Source organism: Xiphophorus couchianus, chromosome 6, assembly GCF_001444195.1.
Source record: "Xiphophorus couchianus chromosome 6, X_couchianus-1.0, whole genome shotgun sequence".
Taxonomy (NCBI): Eukaryota; Metazoa; Chordata; class Actinopteri; order Cyprinodontiformes; family Poeciliidae; genus Xiphophorus; species Xiphophorus couchianus.
In genome coordinates, this window is record NC_040233.1 from 2,922,920 (window position 1) to 2,944,008 (window position 21,089).

General features: G+C 40.5%; 1 protein-coding gene across 1 annotated transcript; it reads right to left on the reverse strand.

Moving 5' to 3' along the window:
* Nucleotides 1–1,839: 1,839 nt before the first annotated feature.
* rpl5a (ribosomal protein L5a) lies at nucleotides 1,840–7,168 on the reverse strand. The gene is made up of 8 exons (XM_028021740.1): nucleotides 7,021–7,168; nucleotides 6,637–6,706; nucleotides 5,944–6,059; nucleotides 5,716–5,850; nucleotides 4,801–5,003; nucleotides 2,493–2,670; nucleotides 2,163–2,251; nucleotides 1,840–1,981 (listed from the first exon to the last, which is right to left on the reverse strand). Exons 1-8 carry the CDS (start codon nucleotides 7,021–7,023, stop codon nucleotides 1,879–1,881), a joined length of 897 nt encoding a protein of 298 aa, XP_027877541.1. The 5' UTR covers nucleotides 7,024–7,168; the 3' UTR covers nucleotides 1,840–1,878.
* Nucleotides 7,169–21,089: the final 13,921 nt, after the last annotated feature.

The following is a 21,089-nucleotide window of genomic DNA, read 5'->3' on the forward strand; positions in this document are numbered from 1 at the left end:
AACCAAGAACCAACCAACCAGTGGGATTCTTATTTTATATGCTCAACAAGCAGGCTGCACCGATTGCAGATTTCTGGCCGATCACTGATCTTTAAAAAACCTGACTTGCCAATTCCAGTTTTACCCAATTTTTCTTCTTCAGACATGAATCGCGAAACAAAAGGTTCTGATTCACTTTCAAAACGCTTGAGGTCCAGGGTGAAGTTTCCAGTCAGTCATGACTCGGGGAGCAAATCCAAATCTGCAGCAGTTGGTCTTCTGTTTTATTTAGTCCAAAAGTTTGAGCAGTCGTCTGGGAGATGGTAGAGTGCTTGATGCTTTCCCTCTCCTATAAATATTTTATGTGGATGCCAATTAAATTTTTAATTTTTTTAGTTAGTTAATGCTCTAATGACTATGGTAGTGTTGTGCTGATGGAGCAGCAAACTGGAACTCTATGGGCTGTTAAGGGGAAGATAAGAGACACCAGAGGTAATATTAAAAGCTGCTGGGTGTCCTGAACTCATCAGGCTGACCTCCATGCCAAGCTGCACCTAAAAGTTATCGATTCAAAAAGAGCCCCAACCAAGTTTTGAGTGCATGTGTTGTATGGTCACATAGTAAAATACATGGCACAATTCTGATGGCAGATTTTATATACAGTTAAAGTCTGAATTTTATTTCTACATGGCACTGAATCATTCAGATTTAAACAGGGCCCTGCATTTCTCACATCTTGTACTTAATATAAAACACTGTGGTGACATGCTAACTCAATGTGACAGTTATGCTGTGTGTTAGTGTGTGTGTGAAAGATTTATGAACAAAAAGTGGAAATGAACCTTTTACTGTAACTATTCCTAAGGTTTAGTTACCTTAGGACTTTGGGAGAAGATTCCCAAAGGGAATTCCAACTTTTGGGAACCTTAATGTAATTTGAACAGTTCAAGTCTTAAAGGGGTAGTATGTGCTTTCCAGCCACATAGTATCACTTAGTACAGGAGTGGGCAATCCTGGTCCTCGAGGCCCGGTGTCCTGCAACTCTTGGATGTCTCCCTGGTCCAACACACTTGAATCCAACAGCTGAATCACCTCCTAAATGCAGTCAAGTTCTCCAGAGTCCTGCTAATGACCTCACTATTTGACTCAGGTGTGTTGAAGTAGAGATGCATCTAAAAGTTGCAGTCCGGCCCTCTAAGCCTGGAGTTGCCCACCCCTGACTTAGTAGCACAATCAAGCAACTATGTTACCTTTAATTGTTATAAAAATGCTGTATGCATCAAATATGACTTAAAAGAAATTCAACTTTATAATTTAGTGCCTTGAAATTGGGCCTGTCTCTTTAAGAAACTTGCTCTTTCCAACACTCCATCTTCAGGAAGTCATCAGAGCATAGCCCCTCTATTAACTCTTAACATTTTTAACCAGTGTTGCTCTGGGAGGAAGCTCCTATAATGAGCTCAGCAGATGCATTATTCCACCAGATGTTTGCTAATTTCTGCTGGCTAGTCTGAAGGAGCAGAGTGAGGGGCTTTGTGAGGCAGAAGCTCTGAAACTAGGAAACTGCAGCTCAGAGGAGGAGTTGCGCTTCTGTCCCACCCAGGCATTTTAATTAGCTGAACGGTTGCCATGGGAGATTAAAGGATCATGAAAGAATCAAGGCAACACTCCAGGTATGTTTTTGATGAGGGAATAAAAATCTGATGTAAAGTTTAAAAAATATTTTACACAATACTGCCCCTTTAACTTTAAGGTTTCAGATACATCATTGCTGACTCACAACTTAATGTTTATATAAAACATTGAGACGCAGTGTTTTAAACTGAACCATGAGACACCAGTAAGAGCAGAGACACAGGGTTGACTTTAATAGATTTATTTGTCTGATGCGTTTTTCCCCTAACCGTCCCCTGCTTCTTGTTCTTGCGCTCGTAAGAAGCTGGCCTTTTTCTGGGCAACGCGGTTCTTCCTCTGTGCCAGGGATAACTTGGCGCGGTTCCACCTGCCAGACGACAGACAAAAAGCCAATTCATTAACATTCACTACATCAGCCGAGAAAAAGTAGGCCCAGCTACGAAAGGCATTCTCCATGCAACACAACACCAGAAATCTGCCATTAAACAAATGTAGTTTTTTTTTTTTTTAATAAAAAGACTACATTTCTGAATCCACCTGGAACCCACCTCTTCTTTGTAACGTCTTTTTTGGGTTTCTTTTCATGTACGGGATTGGCTCTGATGGCGGCGTGTGCTTTCTTATACATCTCTTCTACCTGAAAGCAGAATTTGATCATTTGAACAGTGGAGCGGCAACATCTCAGTCTTCAGAAAGATTTGCTGTGCTCCTCTCAGCCCCGTCTTAAAAAGGACAGAGGACATCAACCAGTGCCAATGAAGGACCAACTACATTGAGCTCAGCTGCTAGTTTATTATCACCAAGAAGCAAATTCGAGGACAAGAGATGAACAGCAGAATGTTTGGTAAAGTTGGCTTTCTTTCTGAGCGGCGTCCTACCATGTCCGGTGCCACTCCGTTCTTGATGAAGCGGGAGAACTGCTTCTTGTAGGCGTCCTCGTCCTCCTCCATCAGGTAGGTCATGTAATCAGCTACGTTCATGCCCATGATGTGCTTTCGGTGCACCTCCGCGTTGAACTCTTTGCTCTCCGCGTCGTAACCGGGGAAGCGTTTCAAGCTGCACGGAACATGATAGAGTCAGGAAGTCAAGTTCGGACTGATTCTACTCTTCCTAATAAAACCTAAGCCAACAGACCAGCAGGAACCCGGTTCTACTTGTCTGTTTCGGTTCAGCTTGCTTCTCTCAGCCCCGTCTTGAAAACGACAGTAAACATCAGCCGGTGCAAATGAAGGACCAACTACATTTTGCTCAGCATATGTTTATCATCACCGAGAAGCAGAGGAGAACCAGTGGGACGTCTTGGACTAGTTTGACCGTCTGCATGTATTCACATGCATCAGGACAAACGCTCAGGTTTATACAGGTGAAGAAAAAACAATAAATGCTTTCGGCAGTAAACTGCAAGACATTTTAGTTGAGCTTCAATAAGCTCATACAGACAGTTGCCCTGTACAGGTGAGGGAGTCTTCTCTTCCCTGTAGAATTTATGATGATCATTTTTGGAGCCAATTGTGTTACAAACCCTTCTTTGTGCAGAATGTGAATAGGATAATGAATTATCTGCCTGGTTTTACTCCAGCTCTGTAGTGGCTGTGTGCTGACATTTATCTGGCTGCAAGGCAAACACCTTCTGCTGAAACTTTAACTGCAAAGGGCACTGATGCAGCCACACGTTTCATGGGAGGTTCTGCTGTAAATATTAACCAGCTGTTCAACAGACCCGGTCCTGTCCATAAATCTTCCATAAATCCAAATGAGCAGAAGCTAATAAAAAAAGGCAGAAACTTGAATACTAAGTCCTAAGTGACTCTGAAAGAACAGCAAATCTGATTCTTTTTAGACAACCAGTCCAGAAATAATTCAGCCAGATGTGCTTTATTAAAAGTTTTATAGCCAAAACGGCTGACAGAAAGAGGCTGCATTCATCAGATCCACTTATTATGAACTGTTTGATTTAAATATTCTGCTCAGGATTAATGCAGTGTTGATGCTTCACCCCTAGCAGCAGCTCTGACCTCTCATTAACCTTCATGACCCGTGGAACAACTTTCCATGATGATATGAGCAGAAACACACCTGCAGTTACAAACAGAAAACCAACATGGATTCACCTTAAATGTTTATGTAATACTGTGTGGCAAATTGGTGAATGGGTAACTTTATAGTAACTATGCCCGTTTTATACAAAGTAAATGAAGTGGGGAAAAAATTACCACCAGGGCTGCACAATATAGAGCAAATATAACATCATCTCAATATTCATATCGCAAAGGACTGATTAGATGGGAATAACTGTTGGCTAATCAATAATAATAATAAACTAATGTTTCATGAAAGTCAGGTGCATGATAATTCATGCACCTGACTTTCTTTCCTTAGTTGTACCTAAAAACAAACCAAACAAAAAATGAATATGGGGGTTATATTCACAGGCTATACCGCCACCTGCTGACCATTTTGGTTGTGGAGTCTTTCATACTGGTAGTCTGATTGATTAATGAAAGATTCATTTCCATGTGTTGTCCAGTCTCCTGCAATTTATTTATCCATATATTATACAAATACAGACTGGTGACCTGTCCAGAGTGACCCCGCCTCTCGCCCGAAACGTTCGCTGCATAGGCACCAGCAGCGCTTCTGACCCCGCTAGGGACAAGAGTGTCCAGAAAATGGATGGATGGATTATACAAATAAACATGAACACCAGTTAATACGTCGATTTTCAGACAGTTTTCTGCACCACATAGTTAAGATTCTATAAACACCGGCAGATCTGAAAGGTGTGGCTGAACTGATGCTACCTCCGTTTTTTTTCCAGGTGCATTATTGACAAATTATTTCTATTTTTGGGGGATATTATGTTCCAAGTTTTTTATTTTCCCTTTCCTAAACTGTCAGAAAAAATCTGCACAGGAAACCTGATAAATCTGGACTGTAAGTTTTCTGCAAACGGCAGATGAAGAACCTCGACACGGGTCTGTCTGCTGACGTCTGAGGTGGTCTGACCGAAACCATGGGAACCACGGCTGTGACTGTTTGAACTGTTGCTCTTGCTTCATTAGTTTGTGTAGTTTAATCCATCAGCCTTCTGAATGTCTGATGAAGCTCCGCTCCTTACAGCACAATCTACTCCCCGCTTTGATACAAACATTTTTCTATCTCACACACACACACACACACACTGACCTGTGAGGAATGGCCAGGCCTCCATCCACTGCCCCCTTCAGTGCTCCAAACACCTTGTTCCCTGTGGTGGTTCTGGCCAGCCCAGCATCCAGGTAGCAAGTGAAGGCGCCCGGCTGCCCGTCCACACTCTCCACGTTGAACTCATCTCCCGTCACCTCCACCTGGCCCTCGTACACCTGATCCATGCCAAACTTGTGCAGCAGCTACGAAGAAAATCGTTTTGGATTTTTTTTCATTGTCGTTTCGTTTTATTTGTTGTGACTTTTGGTCTGTCTAATTTGGTTAATTTTAATTAGCTTTTAGTGTCAATTTGCAATTTTTTCTTAGTTGTTATTGGTTAATGTTTAGTTTAGTTTTTATTAGATATTGTAATAAATATCTAATTATTTATTAGTTTGTTCATATGTTGCACTGTATTGTGATTATGTTTACACTGATTGGGTAGTGAACGCTCAACAGAAGATTCCATTTTGAAAAATGTATTAAATTATTGTTGAACAACTGACTGGTGTTTTCTCCCAACTTTTGCTGTCACCATTTTGTAGACTAGCGTAGCCACCAGAAAGAGAATGGAGTACCGTAATTAGCCCACAGCTGAGGTAAACTGCTTGTGTGAGCGAAAAAATAAACGAATTCCACATCCGTCCGAAAGGCTAATAGAATCATGAGCACAAAAACGAAGGAGAATATGTCTATAATTTCAGTATGTTTCAGTTAGTTTTACAAACACATGATGTAGTTCCAAGTTACTTATTCTTTTCCCCCCACCTTAATTACCGTTTTTATTCATTTCAGTTACCGAAAATGTTTTCTCAATTTCAGTTTCGGTTGGCTTTGGTGACCTACAGTAACCGTGGTGAGAAGAACAGCTTGTGGAGGTTTAGAGGTCAGACCCTTCTGTGGAGGCGTGCTCACCCTGCGGGCCAGCAGCAGCCCGGTGCAATACGCTGCAGCGTAGTTGGTCAGCCCCACGTTGATCCCGTACTTGGGCAGCTCATGGGAGTAAGAGGCGCTCACGATGTGATCTCCCTCGATCTTTGAGTAGGCGATCTGGACGACAAGAGGAAACGGAAGACGATAGATCGGATCTTTTTTTTTTTTTTTAAAGGAGTGTTCAAGTGTGTGTGTGTGTCAGGGGCTAACCTGGCAGCAGATGTCCCTGTTGGACAGTCGGACGATCAGCCGGTACTTGGGGGTGTTGTACTTGTTCTTGTCCTGAACAACCAGCCGTTTGCGGGCGTAGAAGTCTGTTTTCCCCTCTGATAATTCAACAGGATGCAGAGTCAGCGGCTTATTATTCCATAACTACCAATTAATCTGATTACGTCACTATTTTTATCAAAATACTTGAAGCAAACTAGTATTTATGTATCGTAGTTGTTTGGAAAGCAAACGGAATACAAGAAATTTGCAAAAGAGGAAGAACCTTCGTGTTGCGTTCACTGACCTGCCAATCACTGATCAGAACCCACCCAGAGTAAGCTAGTTACATAGCTCTGCAGTAGCAAACTTTAAATTAATTCACTCTACGATGATAACATTTATAACAGCTGATGATAACAGCAGAACAATAATCACAGAGAATTTCATTAGTCTTATATTGTTATTAGAAATGTATAGATATGATGAATTTTCACATTTAGGGCCACAACTCTTACAGCATTTTAGCTATAATCAGAGGGCCAGAAATGACCCCAGATACTGTCAATTTTATTTATGTACATTTTATTTTATTCCATTTGTATTGGAAACAACTTTTTTCCCCCAGAACATAAACTACACTCTAGACATTTACTAGGAATCACAATTTGGTGCCTGTTAGTTGCAGCTCTTTACCTCTTCTTCTTCTGAATTTCACTTCATATCTCTTGAAGTAGGCTTTACTTTTCACCACCTTGACGAAACCCTGCGGATACACACAAACACGCGTCGGTTTAGCACGAAAGATAACATAGCAGAATAAAGACAAACTATTATCTGTTGAGGCTCAACCAGAACTTTTTGGTTCCTGGAAAGGCTCCAGGAGGTCAGCTGAGGTCCAGTCAGCCATGAGTCGCCACGCTGGAGCTAAGCGGCTCACCGGCCAGAAACAAGCAAACATCCGCCGGCATCCAGCTCCATCCGCTCCTCACACAGCCGGGAACACCGCTGCCCCATCACACACATCTGCACACACTCCGTCTGCCCGACATTACACAAATATGGACACTATACACTTACCATTTTCCCCTTATTTTCACTCCTCTTCCTCCACAATTCAAGGAACGGCCTGCCGCTTGTAGTCACTACTTGTCTTCCGGTAAAGCGCCTATCTCGTCATGCGGCAGCGCCACCTGCCGGATCAGAAGAAAGCTTCGTCCACAGACACCTACAGAGGCAGTACCACCTGGAATGGTGACAAATAATTGTACTGTATATAATACACGTACGTGAATTTTAAAAAAAATAATTAAAAATAAAATAAAATCATAGAATATAATAGAAAATGAAAACGTTTACTATGACCCCAGATACTGTTTTACTATGATAAATGGTAAAAAAAAAAAAAAAAGTTTAAGATTTTTCTCGCTCCTTTACAAAGGGAAACACATCAATGATTTACACTCACAATATAATATTTCAAGTCTTTATTATCTTGATGACTATCGCATACAGATAATGAAAACCTGAAATCCTAAAATCTGAGAAAAATTGGAATGTTGTGAAAAAATTAAACATTGGAAACGCCTGGTGTCATTTATCTAATTATCTTAAAGATTTCCTGAGTTTCTTTCACTCTGGCTCAGTTGGACATAATCTCAGGGAAGACTGCTGACTGGACACATGACCAGAAGACAGTTACTGACACCCTGCACAAGGACGGCAAGCCACAAGAATTCACTCTTAAAGAAGCTGGTTCTTAAAACGTTGAGTGGAAGGAAAACATGTGGTAGGAAACAGTGCACAAGCAACAGGAATAACTACAGCCTTGAGAAGATTGTCCAGCAAAATTAGTTCAAGAATCAGAGAGAGCTTAAGTGAACTGAGGCCTCAAACAAGATTTGAGTGAGTAGAAATAAGGACTTTAAATAAACAGCCTGACATGTCTATTTAAAATATCATTTTTTTACTGATCTTATGTAATCTAATTTTCAGAGACTCTGAATTCTGGGTTTTAATTATCTGTGAGGCGTACTCATCAGAATTAGAAAACTTTCATTTTGGTAATGAGTGACAAAAAAATAAATATTTCACTACATTCCAACACACCTCTATATTCTCATGAAATGGTTTTTTGAGTTAAGAAAAGCAAAAACACAACAATTGTGTTCCAATTTAACAGGTTAGTCAGCTACACCGAGTTCTAAAAATGGTCTTTTACCTCAAAATGCTTTCATCATTACTAAATAATTTCCCTGATCAGTCATAAATGATTTTTCTGCAGGTGATGTAAGACGATGTACTGCGGAAAATATGATGATCTGGTAGTTCAGCTGGAACTTTACAGCACACATTGAAAATACAAGATTTTAAAGATTTAGATAAAAGCAAGTTTAATTTTTTTAAAAACTGTTTTCAGATGAAAACATTGATCAATGTTTTAATGCGTCAGAATGTGTTTGAATATCAAACCTGAGTTTGAGCTGTTTTGTAAAGAAGATTGAGCCAACAATTTCAGTTTCTCTATGTGAAAATCTGGTAGAAACACGCATGAAAAAAAGAGCGCGTTTGCAGGAAATGGTGGTTCTAAAAAGTTTGAACACAGGAGGGCTACATACAAATCTCTGCCACACTTTTAAGATTTTTTTATTAGCAAAAGCAACTAAAATGTCCACTTTACAATTTTGCTCTACGTCTTTTTTGTCTATCACAACTACTGAAATAGACTGAAGTTAGTGGTTTTACCATGAAAAAAAAAAAATCAAGTGATAGAAATAATTTGGGAGATTCTGTAAGTCAACTCAAATACCTTGTGTTCAGAACCACATTTAGTTTCACATCACATCTTCAAGTTTGACTTAGCCAAACATGACAGTGTTTGTGTTACAGGACAGAAGATGGGGAAGTTTCTTTGCGTTAGACCAAGCAGGTAGGCATCGTCAGTGTGGGTATGTCATAATCCATGTGGAAAGAAAAATGTTTCTATGATAATATTTACGATGCATGTCATCCCACATCCACTCTGGGATGTCCGGCTGACTATTTTTTGTCCCTTGGTGAGCCATTGACATTTGAAGATGCTAATGCTGCGTCAGCGCGTGTTGTGAAATCGTGCTTCTCAGTAGAATTATGATGATTAGGATCAGTGATGAAATCTCTGATGGTTTGGGCGGATTTTAAATCCTCTAAAAGGTCATGATATTTCACAACTGATTCCACCCGTGAGACAGATTTCCAGTCCAAACTACAAGTCAAGACATAAACATAATATTCATGGAGGAGAGACTAATTTGACCCCTAATTACAACATAAGTGATGACGATGACTATAACTGCTTAAAAACTCCGTCTATGTCACAATGTGTATCTAATCCATTGCCTATACATTGTCTCATAAAAGTATGGGAAACTCCTTAAGCTCCTTCATATTATCTCACTCTGAGGTTATAAACACGTGAGGAACCTTTGAGATATTATGCTATAAATTAATAGAGAGTGGTAGGTCAATTTTGCATTCTGAATTTTCTTCCTCAGTATTGCATAAAAACGGCTAAAACCACACTTTGTTGTTGCCTTCACAATGAAAACATTTCTAATTTTGGTTTTGTGAGAGCCACAGAGGAAGGACTGAAGAGCCACCTGTGGCTTTGGAGCCACAGGTTTTGGGCCCCTGCTCTAGAGTGTTGCCTAGCATTAGCTTTCTGCCCACAGCGCTAAGCTGCATGAACGCCAAAAAGCTTATGCGTTGTTCTCGTTTGACCACAGCACCTTCTTTCATGCGTTTGCTGTGTCTCCCACACGGTTTGTGGCAAACTGCCAGTGAAACTTGAAGACTTTCTCTCAACGATAGCTTTCTTCTCACCTCTCTTTTCTGACGGCTGGAGTTTGGATTGCACAACTCATAACTGTCCTGACGACACATCTTTTCATCTGATCAGAGGATCTTCAGACTTACGTTGGGCCTCTTGGTTGTTTTGTTGATGATTACTTCCCCTGGAGTATTGGGATGCTGTTTTGTGAAATTGACTTTTTTCTGAGCGTCACATCATGTTATGATGTTATTCCCCCATTAAAAACAAACACTGAATGTTGCGTTGATTCTTTCATGCAACAATTCAGCTGCGAAAAACGCCTGGGAGGTTTGAGCACATGAGATTTTAAAGAGACAGAGTCCCTATTTCAAGGCGTTAAACTGCAAAGTCTAATTTTTTTAAGTCATATTTGATATAGATTTTTTATTTAACTGTAGGTAACATAGTTACTTTATTAGCTAAAAAAAAGGCCACTATGTCTCTAGAAAATACATAAAACAGCACCTTTAAACTTCTCACCAACTTTTCCCAGCCTTTTCTAAAGGTAAAAAGCTGCTCTAGATTTTGTTTAAGTTATCAATGTAAAGCAGGCTGATCTATTTTTGAAACCAAGTAACCAAGTGGAAATAAATTTATTTCCACTTTACATTTTACTGATTACAATTGGTCAGCTTGTCGCATTAAATGCAGATGAAATTCATGGACCTTTTGATTCCAAGGTTTATGAAAATCTTTGATTGCAACATAGCATAATGTGAAAGAGCAGAAGGTGTGTGACTGCGTCTCTGCGATCCACTGAGCCATGTGTGGATGTAATCTTTAACCTTCTCTTGTTGGTAGCCACTTAGATTTAGATCTAGATAGGTCAAAGTCTAGCTCACCAGCTCACACCAAGTTTCGTCTCGACAGCTCGTCTTCTTGTTTCAGCCAATCTGCTGTCGATCGACAGCAGATTGCAGCTGCCAAACGTTTCACAAGAGACATGAGCCCACTGCTCTTACTTTGCTTTATATTACCAGCCAGGTCTATCTTATAGACACATTTAGACACATTTGCAGCTTTTTTTTTCAATGCATTTTTTTTCTAAGTTTAGATAGAATGATCACGTAGCCGCAGTGAAGAGGGCTTACACTGTGGGAGGAAGTGGGGGTATCCGTACAGAACTCATGTCTGCTCGAGGAGAACATGCAAACTGCCTTAAGAAAGGCTTACAGACACCATTCAATAAACTAGAATATTTCTGAAAGGTCCATTTATTTCAGGAATGTCTCACTAAGTGAGACATATTGCAAAGCACAGTTGCACAGAGGTGGATGTGCGAAGCCTTTGTTTCTGCAAATTGTCGTGATTTTCAACTTACAGGTCATGAAAACGTGACATAAAATGTGACATTTAAAAGTAGAATATTACATAAGACCAACAAAACAAAATCTATTTTTAAAAACAGAAATGTGAGCTGAATGAAAAGTAAGTTTAATAACGCTCTGACGGTTGTTATTTTCAGAAGGTAATTCTAATCTGGCAAACAAAACTTGTCAGGACGTTTTTTTTCTAATTTATTGAACATGACTGTAAGAATCAGTCATATTCATCCAACCAGAGCCAAGAACCAAGAGCCTACCCACAGACCATGAAGGATTTCTAGTTTACAACTGTTTTATAGTCTAATAAGACTTTTACTATTAAATATTTTAAACTACATAATCAGTCTATAACACAATCTTTAAAACCAGACATTAGATTTGGCCAAAGTGTGACCACTGACTACATAGCACTAACTTGTGCTAACTAGGTAGCAGCTAGGTAACCTTTCTTAAAGTTTTCTAATACCTTAAGAAAACAAACTCATTCTCTAGTGTGAACTAAGACCATCAACACGGCCTGTGGATTATACATTTTACATTATCATACGGCATAATTTAGCCGTGTTGTCATTGCTTAATTCATCTGGTGGAAGAGCTCCAGTAAAGGTCTCGTTCAGACAAAATGGCAGCCATAAAGAACAACGAGGTTCTAGACTCCTCTTTAATCCAACAACCTGAGTCATAGTTTTTCCCTCGACGTTGGTTAAAAAAAAAAAACTGACTAACCTCTGAACAGCCAGCATCAACTTTAAGAAATGAATGAAACGGTTTCTATGCAGCTTAGGCTGAACATTTTTCTATTTGCGGTCATGACACACTGACAGCAGCACAGACAGCGCCTTGTCCCTGTGACAAGGCATTCATCGGCAAAGAAAAATGACTTGATGACAACAAAAAGTAAGAGTTTGACTCCTCTCCCACAGAAGATTCGTCTGTTCCTGCGGTGCAGTCTGGAGACGCGAATGTCCGAATCATGAAGTTGTGATTAACACGGGGTCAGTCAGGAGGCCAGCAATCAAAAGTTCATCAATAAGAGAGAAGGAACATAAAGCTAAAACAGCTTTAAGGCCATTATTTCACACTTAATGTGCGAAACCATCATTCTGATCAAAAGTAAAAAATTGTCTGAACAGATGAGTCATCCCCAAGCAAAACAATAAAAAAAAAACAGGCATTTCAAATTTCTCTGATCCTCTTTTTATTAAAATTATCAGAAGATGATCATGAAAAATAATTTGTGATTTATATTGTTTTGATTGGAGTCTAAACAGAAGAAGTAAGAGTGTGGTAACACTTTCTAAATGAATGATTATCTGATGTTGTAGAAGCAATCACATGACTCCACAAAGGGTTGACAATCAATTCATATCTTTATGATTAATTCATGTGTGAGAGAAATGTGAGTTTTACCTTTACTAAGAATTAGAGGAGTAGCATTCCTATTATTAACTTATTATGACTCATTAGATTTTAAACTTCTCACACCAAAATGGTAATGTTGAGCAGAATAAAAAACTGAAAATAAATCGCACTGTAAAAAAAATTATATAGATAGAGAGAGATGCAAATGTCCGAACATAGATGATCAAGGATTCCTGGAAAGTTATTTGACACTATATTACATATACAGTATATATATATATATATATATATACATACAGTATATATACAGTATATCCATACACAGAAAATGTACACCCCACATGCGTTCCTTTCTCCATTCCGGGCGAGAGGCAGGTTCACCCTGGACAGGTCGCCAGTCTGTCGCAGGGCAACACAAAGACAGACGGGGCAACACCAGGCACACACACACTCACACCTAGGGAGAATTTAGAGAGACCAATTAACCTGACAGTCATGTTTTGACTGTGGGAGGAAGCCGGAGTACCTGGAGAGAACCCACGCATGCACAGGGAGAACATGCAAACTGGACCTTCTTGCTGCAAGGCAACAGTGCTACCTATTGTGCCACTGTCCAGACCTATCTATCTATCTATCTATGTTATTGTCTAACATGGCGAACGTCGCTCAGGCTTCTGGATCTGCCCTGAACAGCTCCTGGCTGGATCTGCTGCAGGTAAGATATTGACTGATCATAACAGCACAACAGAACCCCAGTTTTTCCCAGTGTGGGAGATGTTGCTCCACACCATCAATCTGCTCACACCAAACACCGTTTAGCAGAGGCAGAGAGGATTTTACAAGTTTTATGGGCTTTTGCACTGCAGTGACTATAGCAACCCAAAGGCAACCTGCACTACTAGACGAAGACCAACATCTTTTCTACAATCTGAACGGTGATAGGTTACTGTTAAAATAAAATGTTCTGAACTTTCAGTACTTTTTGCCCCACATGGTGGAAAACACAAAGATCATCATAAAGCTGTGGTACGGACTGAAGGACGTCGCTGTATTCATAGCACCGTTCTACGGAAACCAGAACTGTTATTAAGGCGTGGAATGAAGAATCAAACCCACACAGGGACTGAATGCGAATATGACTAAAATGATGACACAGGAACTATGATAGTTCTCCAAATTTCTTCACCAGAAAAAATATTCCCCTCAATGTCCAAGACAATCTAATCTCAAATCCAAACGTTTGGCAGTAACAGAAGACGCACCGTAGCTGAATATGATAGAGCCTCGGTTAAACACTACAATTTAAATAAAGTAAAACTGAAACAACAAATACTAAAGGTCGCATATTAAACTGCACAACAGCATTATGGAGCAAATACACAGCAGTTGCTTCCATCCAGTGTTGATGACACACACATGTCATGGGCTGGCTAACACTGCCACTGCCAACATTTACATATCGTCAACTTCCTAAAATTATGGCCTAAGTCGTTGTCAGTTGAACCAGATATTTTACACTCAATAAAAAGACACAAACACATTTTTTACCTCACTGTCTGAAGTTAAATCAGACCAAACTTTTCTTATTTTAGCTCAGTTAGAATTAGCAAAATTATTTCTATTTGCTAAATACCAGAAAACTTAGCATGAACATATTTTTAGAGATTTATTTATCTGTTTTGCAAAAGTTTGCATACATTTGGTCAGTATCCGAAATAACTGTCTTCAAAAATGTGTTCATCAAATAGGCATCATTTTGGTCATTCTAACTGAGCTAAAACAAGAAAGTTTTCTTTTGATTTAACTTCAGGCAGAGGGAAAAGTGTGTATGTGTGTCTTTTTATTCAGTGAGTGTAAAGATCTAGTTTCAGTACATGCATGCACTTCTTACAACACATCTGATTTTCTGCCTTTGCTGTAGTGAGAGGGAGAACCTCCTGGTTAACGCTGAGTGATGCTGGACTAACCTGAAGTCAAAAATGACATTAAAACCTGCAGCGAACTGCATGGGAGGCCAAACTGATGCTAATGTCAGGAGGATTCTTTCATTTTTCCTCTTTAAATATGATTTTATTTTCACTATAAAGTCAACATTCCAAACAATTCAAGAGATTTACAGGGAATTAGTACACATTTGGTTATTTTGAAGGATGAAATTATATGAACAGTTTAATAATACAACTTGTAAAGATGCACGAGTCTGAGACTAGACCAAAAGTAAGCAGAATTGTTTATTTACTTACTTTTTTATTTTTATGAAGATGAAGAAAAGCTTACAGATCCCCAGAGCTGCAAGTTAACAGGATGACAAGGAGGAAAAGCAGAGAACAACAGAAGGAACCAGAGGCGAAAAAACAAAACCTGGGAGCTTAAACATGCTGAGGAGGGAGCAGAGGAGCTAATTACAGATGAGTGGATGCAGCTGGGGAGGGGACAGGTGAGGGAACATGAGGAGATGAGTACCAGCTGGGATGGGAAGCACAAAGTTGGATGAGCTGAAGCAGAAAAACAAAGAGAAACAAAACGAATGAAAGGGGGAAAAGAAACCTGAACAACAACTGAGAATAGCTGAACCGATGCAAGGAAGAAACTGAAATGGCAAGACAACAACAATGAATACATAATCAAAAGAAGAAGCAAGTGAAACTCACACAACTCTTATGTGAGTGGTAAAACGTTTGGTCATGACTCTGTTTTATTTTTGTAATAACTTGTTCTGGTTCAGTCACAAGATTAAAAATTGCTGAACGTGAACCAGAAATGAATCAGTTAAGTTAAAACAGCTAAGCTACACCCAACCTCATGCGTCAGATATTGTATCTGCGTGTTGCACAGTGCAAACCAGTCTCCGATTACACCGGTTTTCATTCTGAGAATTAAAAAATAAAAAATCTTGCAGCCGTAACCCTGTGCAGAGTCCATCTTCTGTCTCAGCAACTACTGAAGAGAGAAAGAGATAAAAAAAAAAAAAAGGAACTAAGGTCTTCTGCTTTTCGGTTCCAACATGATAATATTCTACTCTGTCACTGTTGGTGCAGATGTTCTCTGTGTTAGATAAGAAAAGTCACAGTCACTGTTGTAGATGGAGCTTTCAGAGGCGTTCAAGCTCGGTTTCTGTAGAACTGATTTCGCAATCAAGAGACGACAGTCCAGTCAAGTCTTGCCAGGAGTGGTCAGCGGTTATAGAAGGGTCAGTCCGGGGCTGGAGGGTGTGGTGTGCCCCCCGTATACGTTAAGCATTTAAGTTGCTCTCAGTGTGCTCTTTTGCATTTTCCATATTCTGGAGAGTGGACAGGAAAAACACGAGGACGGATATTTTCCATCGGTGCAGTCAGTGCAAATTAAAACTGGAAGAAGAAAACTTTGTGGCTCCTGTGGACTAGAAATGACTAGCAGAAAATCACACATCAACACGTCTTCACAAGCAAACCACAGATAAGACAGCTGCACTCTCTTCACATGCAACACACTCCCGTCTTCCATGGCTGTTTCTCACCAGAGATAAGATTCACGTTCGAATTTTAGTTACTTATGCATTTAAACGGCCGCTACAAAAGCTTAAATCACCTGACTTTTTTTTCTTTCTTTCTTTTTCACCCCCATTAAGCTAAAAACGGTAATGAGATGTGTGCAACCTGCATCGGTTCAAAAAAAAAAGAAAAACAAACACTTTCAGAGTTCATCTTCTCAGCTCTGGGTGACAAAACGGATGCAAATGGCCGAGTGTGTGACAGAGTACAGAGTACTGAGAAAGTCAAATCAGTTCTGCTAAAACAGAATTGGCTCCTGCTAAGTTTGATGCCGGGGGGGGGGGGAGAATGCACGACGATCAGCAGAAGTGTTGCTGAGATGAACGTCTGGTGTGGAAGCACAACCGACGACGTTGTGTTTGGGGATTTTTTTTACCCTACATTTGAGACGTTTTACACCCCAAGCAACATCAGAAACGTCAGATGTGAGTTTTTCTGTGAGAAACCCTCAAGTGCCTAATTTTTGGTGAATGACCAAAAAAAACCAAAACAATTGTACAAACCAATTTAAAATTTTTTCCACATATTCAAAGGGAAATACAGACAAAAAGTTAATTCTGTCAAATATATCCACTCCAAATTGATCAGTGGTACCAAATAGTTCAGTCCAGTTCAGTTCTTTACTCAAACTGGTTCGAAAGCATTCAGTCAGAGGAGACCCGGCAGATCGCATCGAGTCACTGACTTGCAGCATTCAGGCGTTCTGGACGAACGCGTAGCGCCTGCAGAAAGACGCCAGCCTTGTATCAGCGATCCCTCACACTACACCGCAAAAACACGACATTTGACCAAATCTTGTTGCTTAGTTTCTTGTGCAAATAACTTAATAACTCATGAAATAAGGAAAAACTAACTTACAAGTCACTTTTAAGTAGGATAAAGAAGCTTGTCTTAAATCAATAATTCTGGAATATTGATATAAAGTACCAGTTCAATTGGAAACTTAGAACATGGGAAAAATATCTAGTTTTTTATTATTTTTAACTTGTTTTGAGAAAAGCGTTTTTGCAGTGTGAGGATGCACGTAGCAACAGTGGAGAGGAAAACTTTCCTTTAACAGAAGGAAACCATCAGTGGTAACGCCCACCTACCACAATCAACTGAGGTTTGATTGTAAAACAGAGCACACACACACACGCACACACACGCAAGAAACAGAGCCACTGATCCAGACGTGCTTTCTATGTCAGCGAAAACTAAAAAGCTAATGGCAGCAGTGGCTCCTTCAGTGGCTTCATCTAGGAGAGAAACTCAGCTAAACGGATCCGGAGCCAAATGTTTCATCAACAGCTAAAAAGAGGCAGATCAGATGTAGCTTCTGCAGAGAGTAAAAAACTGAGAGAACCTGAAGGTAAAGGTCGACACAAAAGCAAATAATGCACAATTGGAGAGTAGTAGGAAAAAGTAACAGAGTCAGGAATAGCACATAACACCAGTTTTAAAGTCCCTACTCTGGCTCCCTGTAGCTCAAAGAATAGACTTTAAAATACTGTTGTTAGTTTATAAATCACTGAACGGCTTAGCAACACAATACATTAAAGATCTGCTGTTGTATGAACCTTCCAGACCTCTCAGGTCTTCCGGTTCTGGTCTGCTCTGCATCCCCAGAACCAGAACCAAACGAGGAGAAGCAGCTTTCAGCATCTATGCACCACAAATCTGGAACAAACTTCCAGAAAACTGTAAAACAGCTGAAACACTGACTTCCTTTAAATCTAGACTAAAAACCCACCTGTTTAGGATTGTATTTGAAACGTAATCAATTACAAAATTTATTGATGGAACCTGACTTAATGTCGTGTTTTGATTGTTGATTCTATGTTGCTTTGTGTTTCTGTGTTTGATATGATGTAAAACACTTTGAAATGCCTTGCTGCTGAAATGTGCTATACAAATAAAATTTGATTGATTGATTGATTGATTGATAGTAGTGGTCCTCCAGCAGTCTGAGCCCATAGCAACATAACTAGAGACAACTCAGGATAACATGAGCCAGCCTAACTATAAGAAAGTTTTAAGGCTTTAGTCTGAAAAGTAGACAGAGTATCTGCCTCAGACTAAATGACCTGCCTCCCATTCTAGTTTTAGAAGCTCTATGAACCAGGGATGAACCTGCAGCCTGACAATGAAGCGCTCTGTTAGGAACATCTGGACCAATCAGATCAGCAGCTGTATAATGGAGTTTGATTTTTAATGTCTTTAAATGTGGGAAGGAGAATTGTGAAGTCTATTCTGGATTTAACAAGGAGCCAAATGAAAACAATACACACAAAAAGCCAAGGAAACATTCAAAACAAAAAAACAAAAACAAAAAAGATCCGGAGGCTGATTTAAGTTTGACTGTGCCTGTTGAACTCTGACCTTTCAAAACGTTGCTTCATCTCCTGAAGCACACAATGACCAGGAAACACACCGCGGCTTTTCTCGAAGTCCACACACCAACGTCCCCGGCCAGATTCTTGGTGTTGGAGAATTTACAACCAGAAACGGCTGCAAAGCCTGCGAACAAGGGGAGCTGCTGATCACAGTGATGGATGTGTGTGTGTGTGTGTGTGTGATTTGTGAAGTGTTTACAACATAAATCCAAAGATATGTTGAGAGAGAGAGAGTTCATTTTCCATTTTATTCCCTTCCTTGTTCCTCAGAATCTGCTGAACCCTGGAGTTTCAAATCGACGTCGATCAGGAGTTGGACCGGAACATTCAGCTGGTTCCAACTCCCCCCCTCTTAAAGCCCTCCCCATTTATAAAAAAAAAAAAAGTTACAGGATGCAAGATTGGAGTTGGGGGGGCAAGGTGTGAAAAACAACGACTCTGAGTGTGAAAGAAGAACCGTCTTGCAGTCAGGAGCGTCCAGTAAATCATTCATTGTGTTCACACTCTGTCCCTATCTGCTGGCCGCAGGTGGTACCGGGCTGGAAGCTGGATGAGGTTCGGCTCGCTCCTCCCAAAGAAGGGTGGGGGGTGGAGGGGGAGAGAGAGTGAGACCTGATTGCTTAGTTGAAGGGGAAAGCGTGGAGAGAGTTTAAAACAAAGAGAGCGGGGTGTTAAAGTGCGGTTAGTGCTTCAGAGCCAAGGGAACGTGTGGGAGGATAAGATAGCACAATGCGGTTTTCATTCTGATACCACACTGAGATGGGGGGGTGCAGAGGCGAACGCTTCACTCTCAGTGAGTGGAACTGAGCGGGGATGTAAATGCAGGGAAAAAGTCGGTTTAGCCACAACAGGCCGTGCAGCAGGGATCCGTCACAGACAGTCACACAGATCCTGCGTCTGCTGCGGAGCGGAGCTCTGCTTGGAGAGTTCAGCTCAAATCTTTGTTTTTCTAGAGCAACGAAGATTTGAAATGGGCCCCGTTTTACTTCTTCTCAGTCTGCTCACGGCAGCCCGACCTGCAGACTGGGAGGAAAAAGATAGTTTGTTTTCAAACTTTTTTTTTTTGTTTTAACAAAGAAAAAGTTGATTTCGCTGGAATTAAAGTTGCAGATATTTTGCCCTTCGTCTTGAACAAGTTTGCATGCAACTCTGCCCCAGTGTCCAGTTTTTTGTTTATTTTTTCAGTTCTGGCCATCTTCCATCCCCACAGCATGATGTCATCACCACCGTGTTTTACTGGAAGAAATGGACAAAAACCACTTTGTTCTCATCTAATCAGAGCTCCTTTTTCCACATGTTTGCCTCACAGGTGTTGTTTTGCACACTTCTCAATAAATGCTAAACTGGATCTTATAGCCAACAGACTCTTCCACTGGAGCTGTGGGTCAGCGCAGCTCCCCCAGAGTTGCTTTAGACCTCTTAGCTGCTTCAGTTCTCTATCACACCTCTAAATCAGGGGTGTCCAAAGTGGGCCCTCGAGGGCCGGCATCCTGCACGTTTTAGTTCTCTCCCTGGTAGAACCAACAACCTTTTCAGCAGGTCAATGTTCTTCATAGGCCTTCTAACGAGTCGTCATTTGATCCAGGTGCGTTAAACCAGGGAGAGAACTAAAACATGCAGGGTGCCGGCCCTCGAGGACCCACTTTGGGCCCCCCTGATCTAAAGTTTTTCATAGAACGGCTGCATTTATATAATTACACACGAGTGGACTCCGTTCGCCTATGCTGTGTCAATTCATTTGCTTTTTATATTGTTTATTTCATGCTAGGGATGCACAATATATCGGCTTTAGCATCGGTATCGGCCGAGGCTAGTAATTTTTTAACATATCAGCCCGATAAGTAGAACCAGGTCGATATTAACGACTGGTGTGTATTTCCGTTTGTGTGTTTTAGAAGTGTGAGGGGAGGGGGTCGGTCGTGTGTTTTTTTGCTTTGTGATTTCCGGTCATGTGACGGTGATAGTGATGCAGTTGCAGGATTGTGATGTGCTTCACAGGGAAGCGATGTCAGCAGTGTGGTTGCTTTTAATCAATCAATCAAGTTGATTTGTACATCACATTTCAGCAACAAAGTGCTTAACATTGTAAAAACTTTTAAAAAACTAAAAAAACATCATAAACACACCAAACAGTCACCAGTTGAGAAACCTGTTACAGACATCACATTTTGTCACGTGCCATTGATAAAATAATTATTATACATCAAATACATCCTCAGTGTTTCAGCTATTTTGCAGTTTTCTTGAAATTTGCTCCAGATTTCTGGTGCATAGAAGCTGAATGCAGCTTCTCTGTGTTTGGTTCTGGTTCTGGGGATGCAGACACCGGTACCAGTAGGGGCTTCTACACGGTGTCGAGAGGGTAGGTGGATATAAATCTATATATTTAAAAATATATGACATTGGTAAATATCAGTTATCGGGGTATTAATATCGGATGTCGATATCGGCTCACATTTTCACATTAGCACAGTGGCGCTACTTCACAGGTTAGCATCACTTAGTTCCTGTTCTGACAAATAAAATCCACATGAAAAAAAACCTTAAGGTTTGTTTTTGAGGGTCAGAGGTCATCAATGTGTTTATGAGATACTGTCTGCTGGACACCGCAGGTGCAGCCAAGACGGTCACCGTCTCACCTAGTTAAAATCAAGACAACAGTTGACGGGCTGCTGCTGCTGCACTCTGCTTCTCGTAAACATTCACA

Bases quoted from the DNA above. Each gene is read 5' to 3' on its own strand.
- rpl5a (XM_028021740.1), bottom strand. The intron at 6,060-6,636 runs GTAAAGAGCTGC...TTGAATTATCAG, and splicing joins GAAATTCAGAAGAAGAAGAG to AGGGGAAAACAGACTTCTAC. The intron at 2,671-4,800 runs GTCAGTGTGTGT...TGTTCCGTGCAG, and splicing joins GGCCTGGCCATTCCTCACAG to CTTGAAACGCTTCCCCGGTT.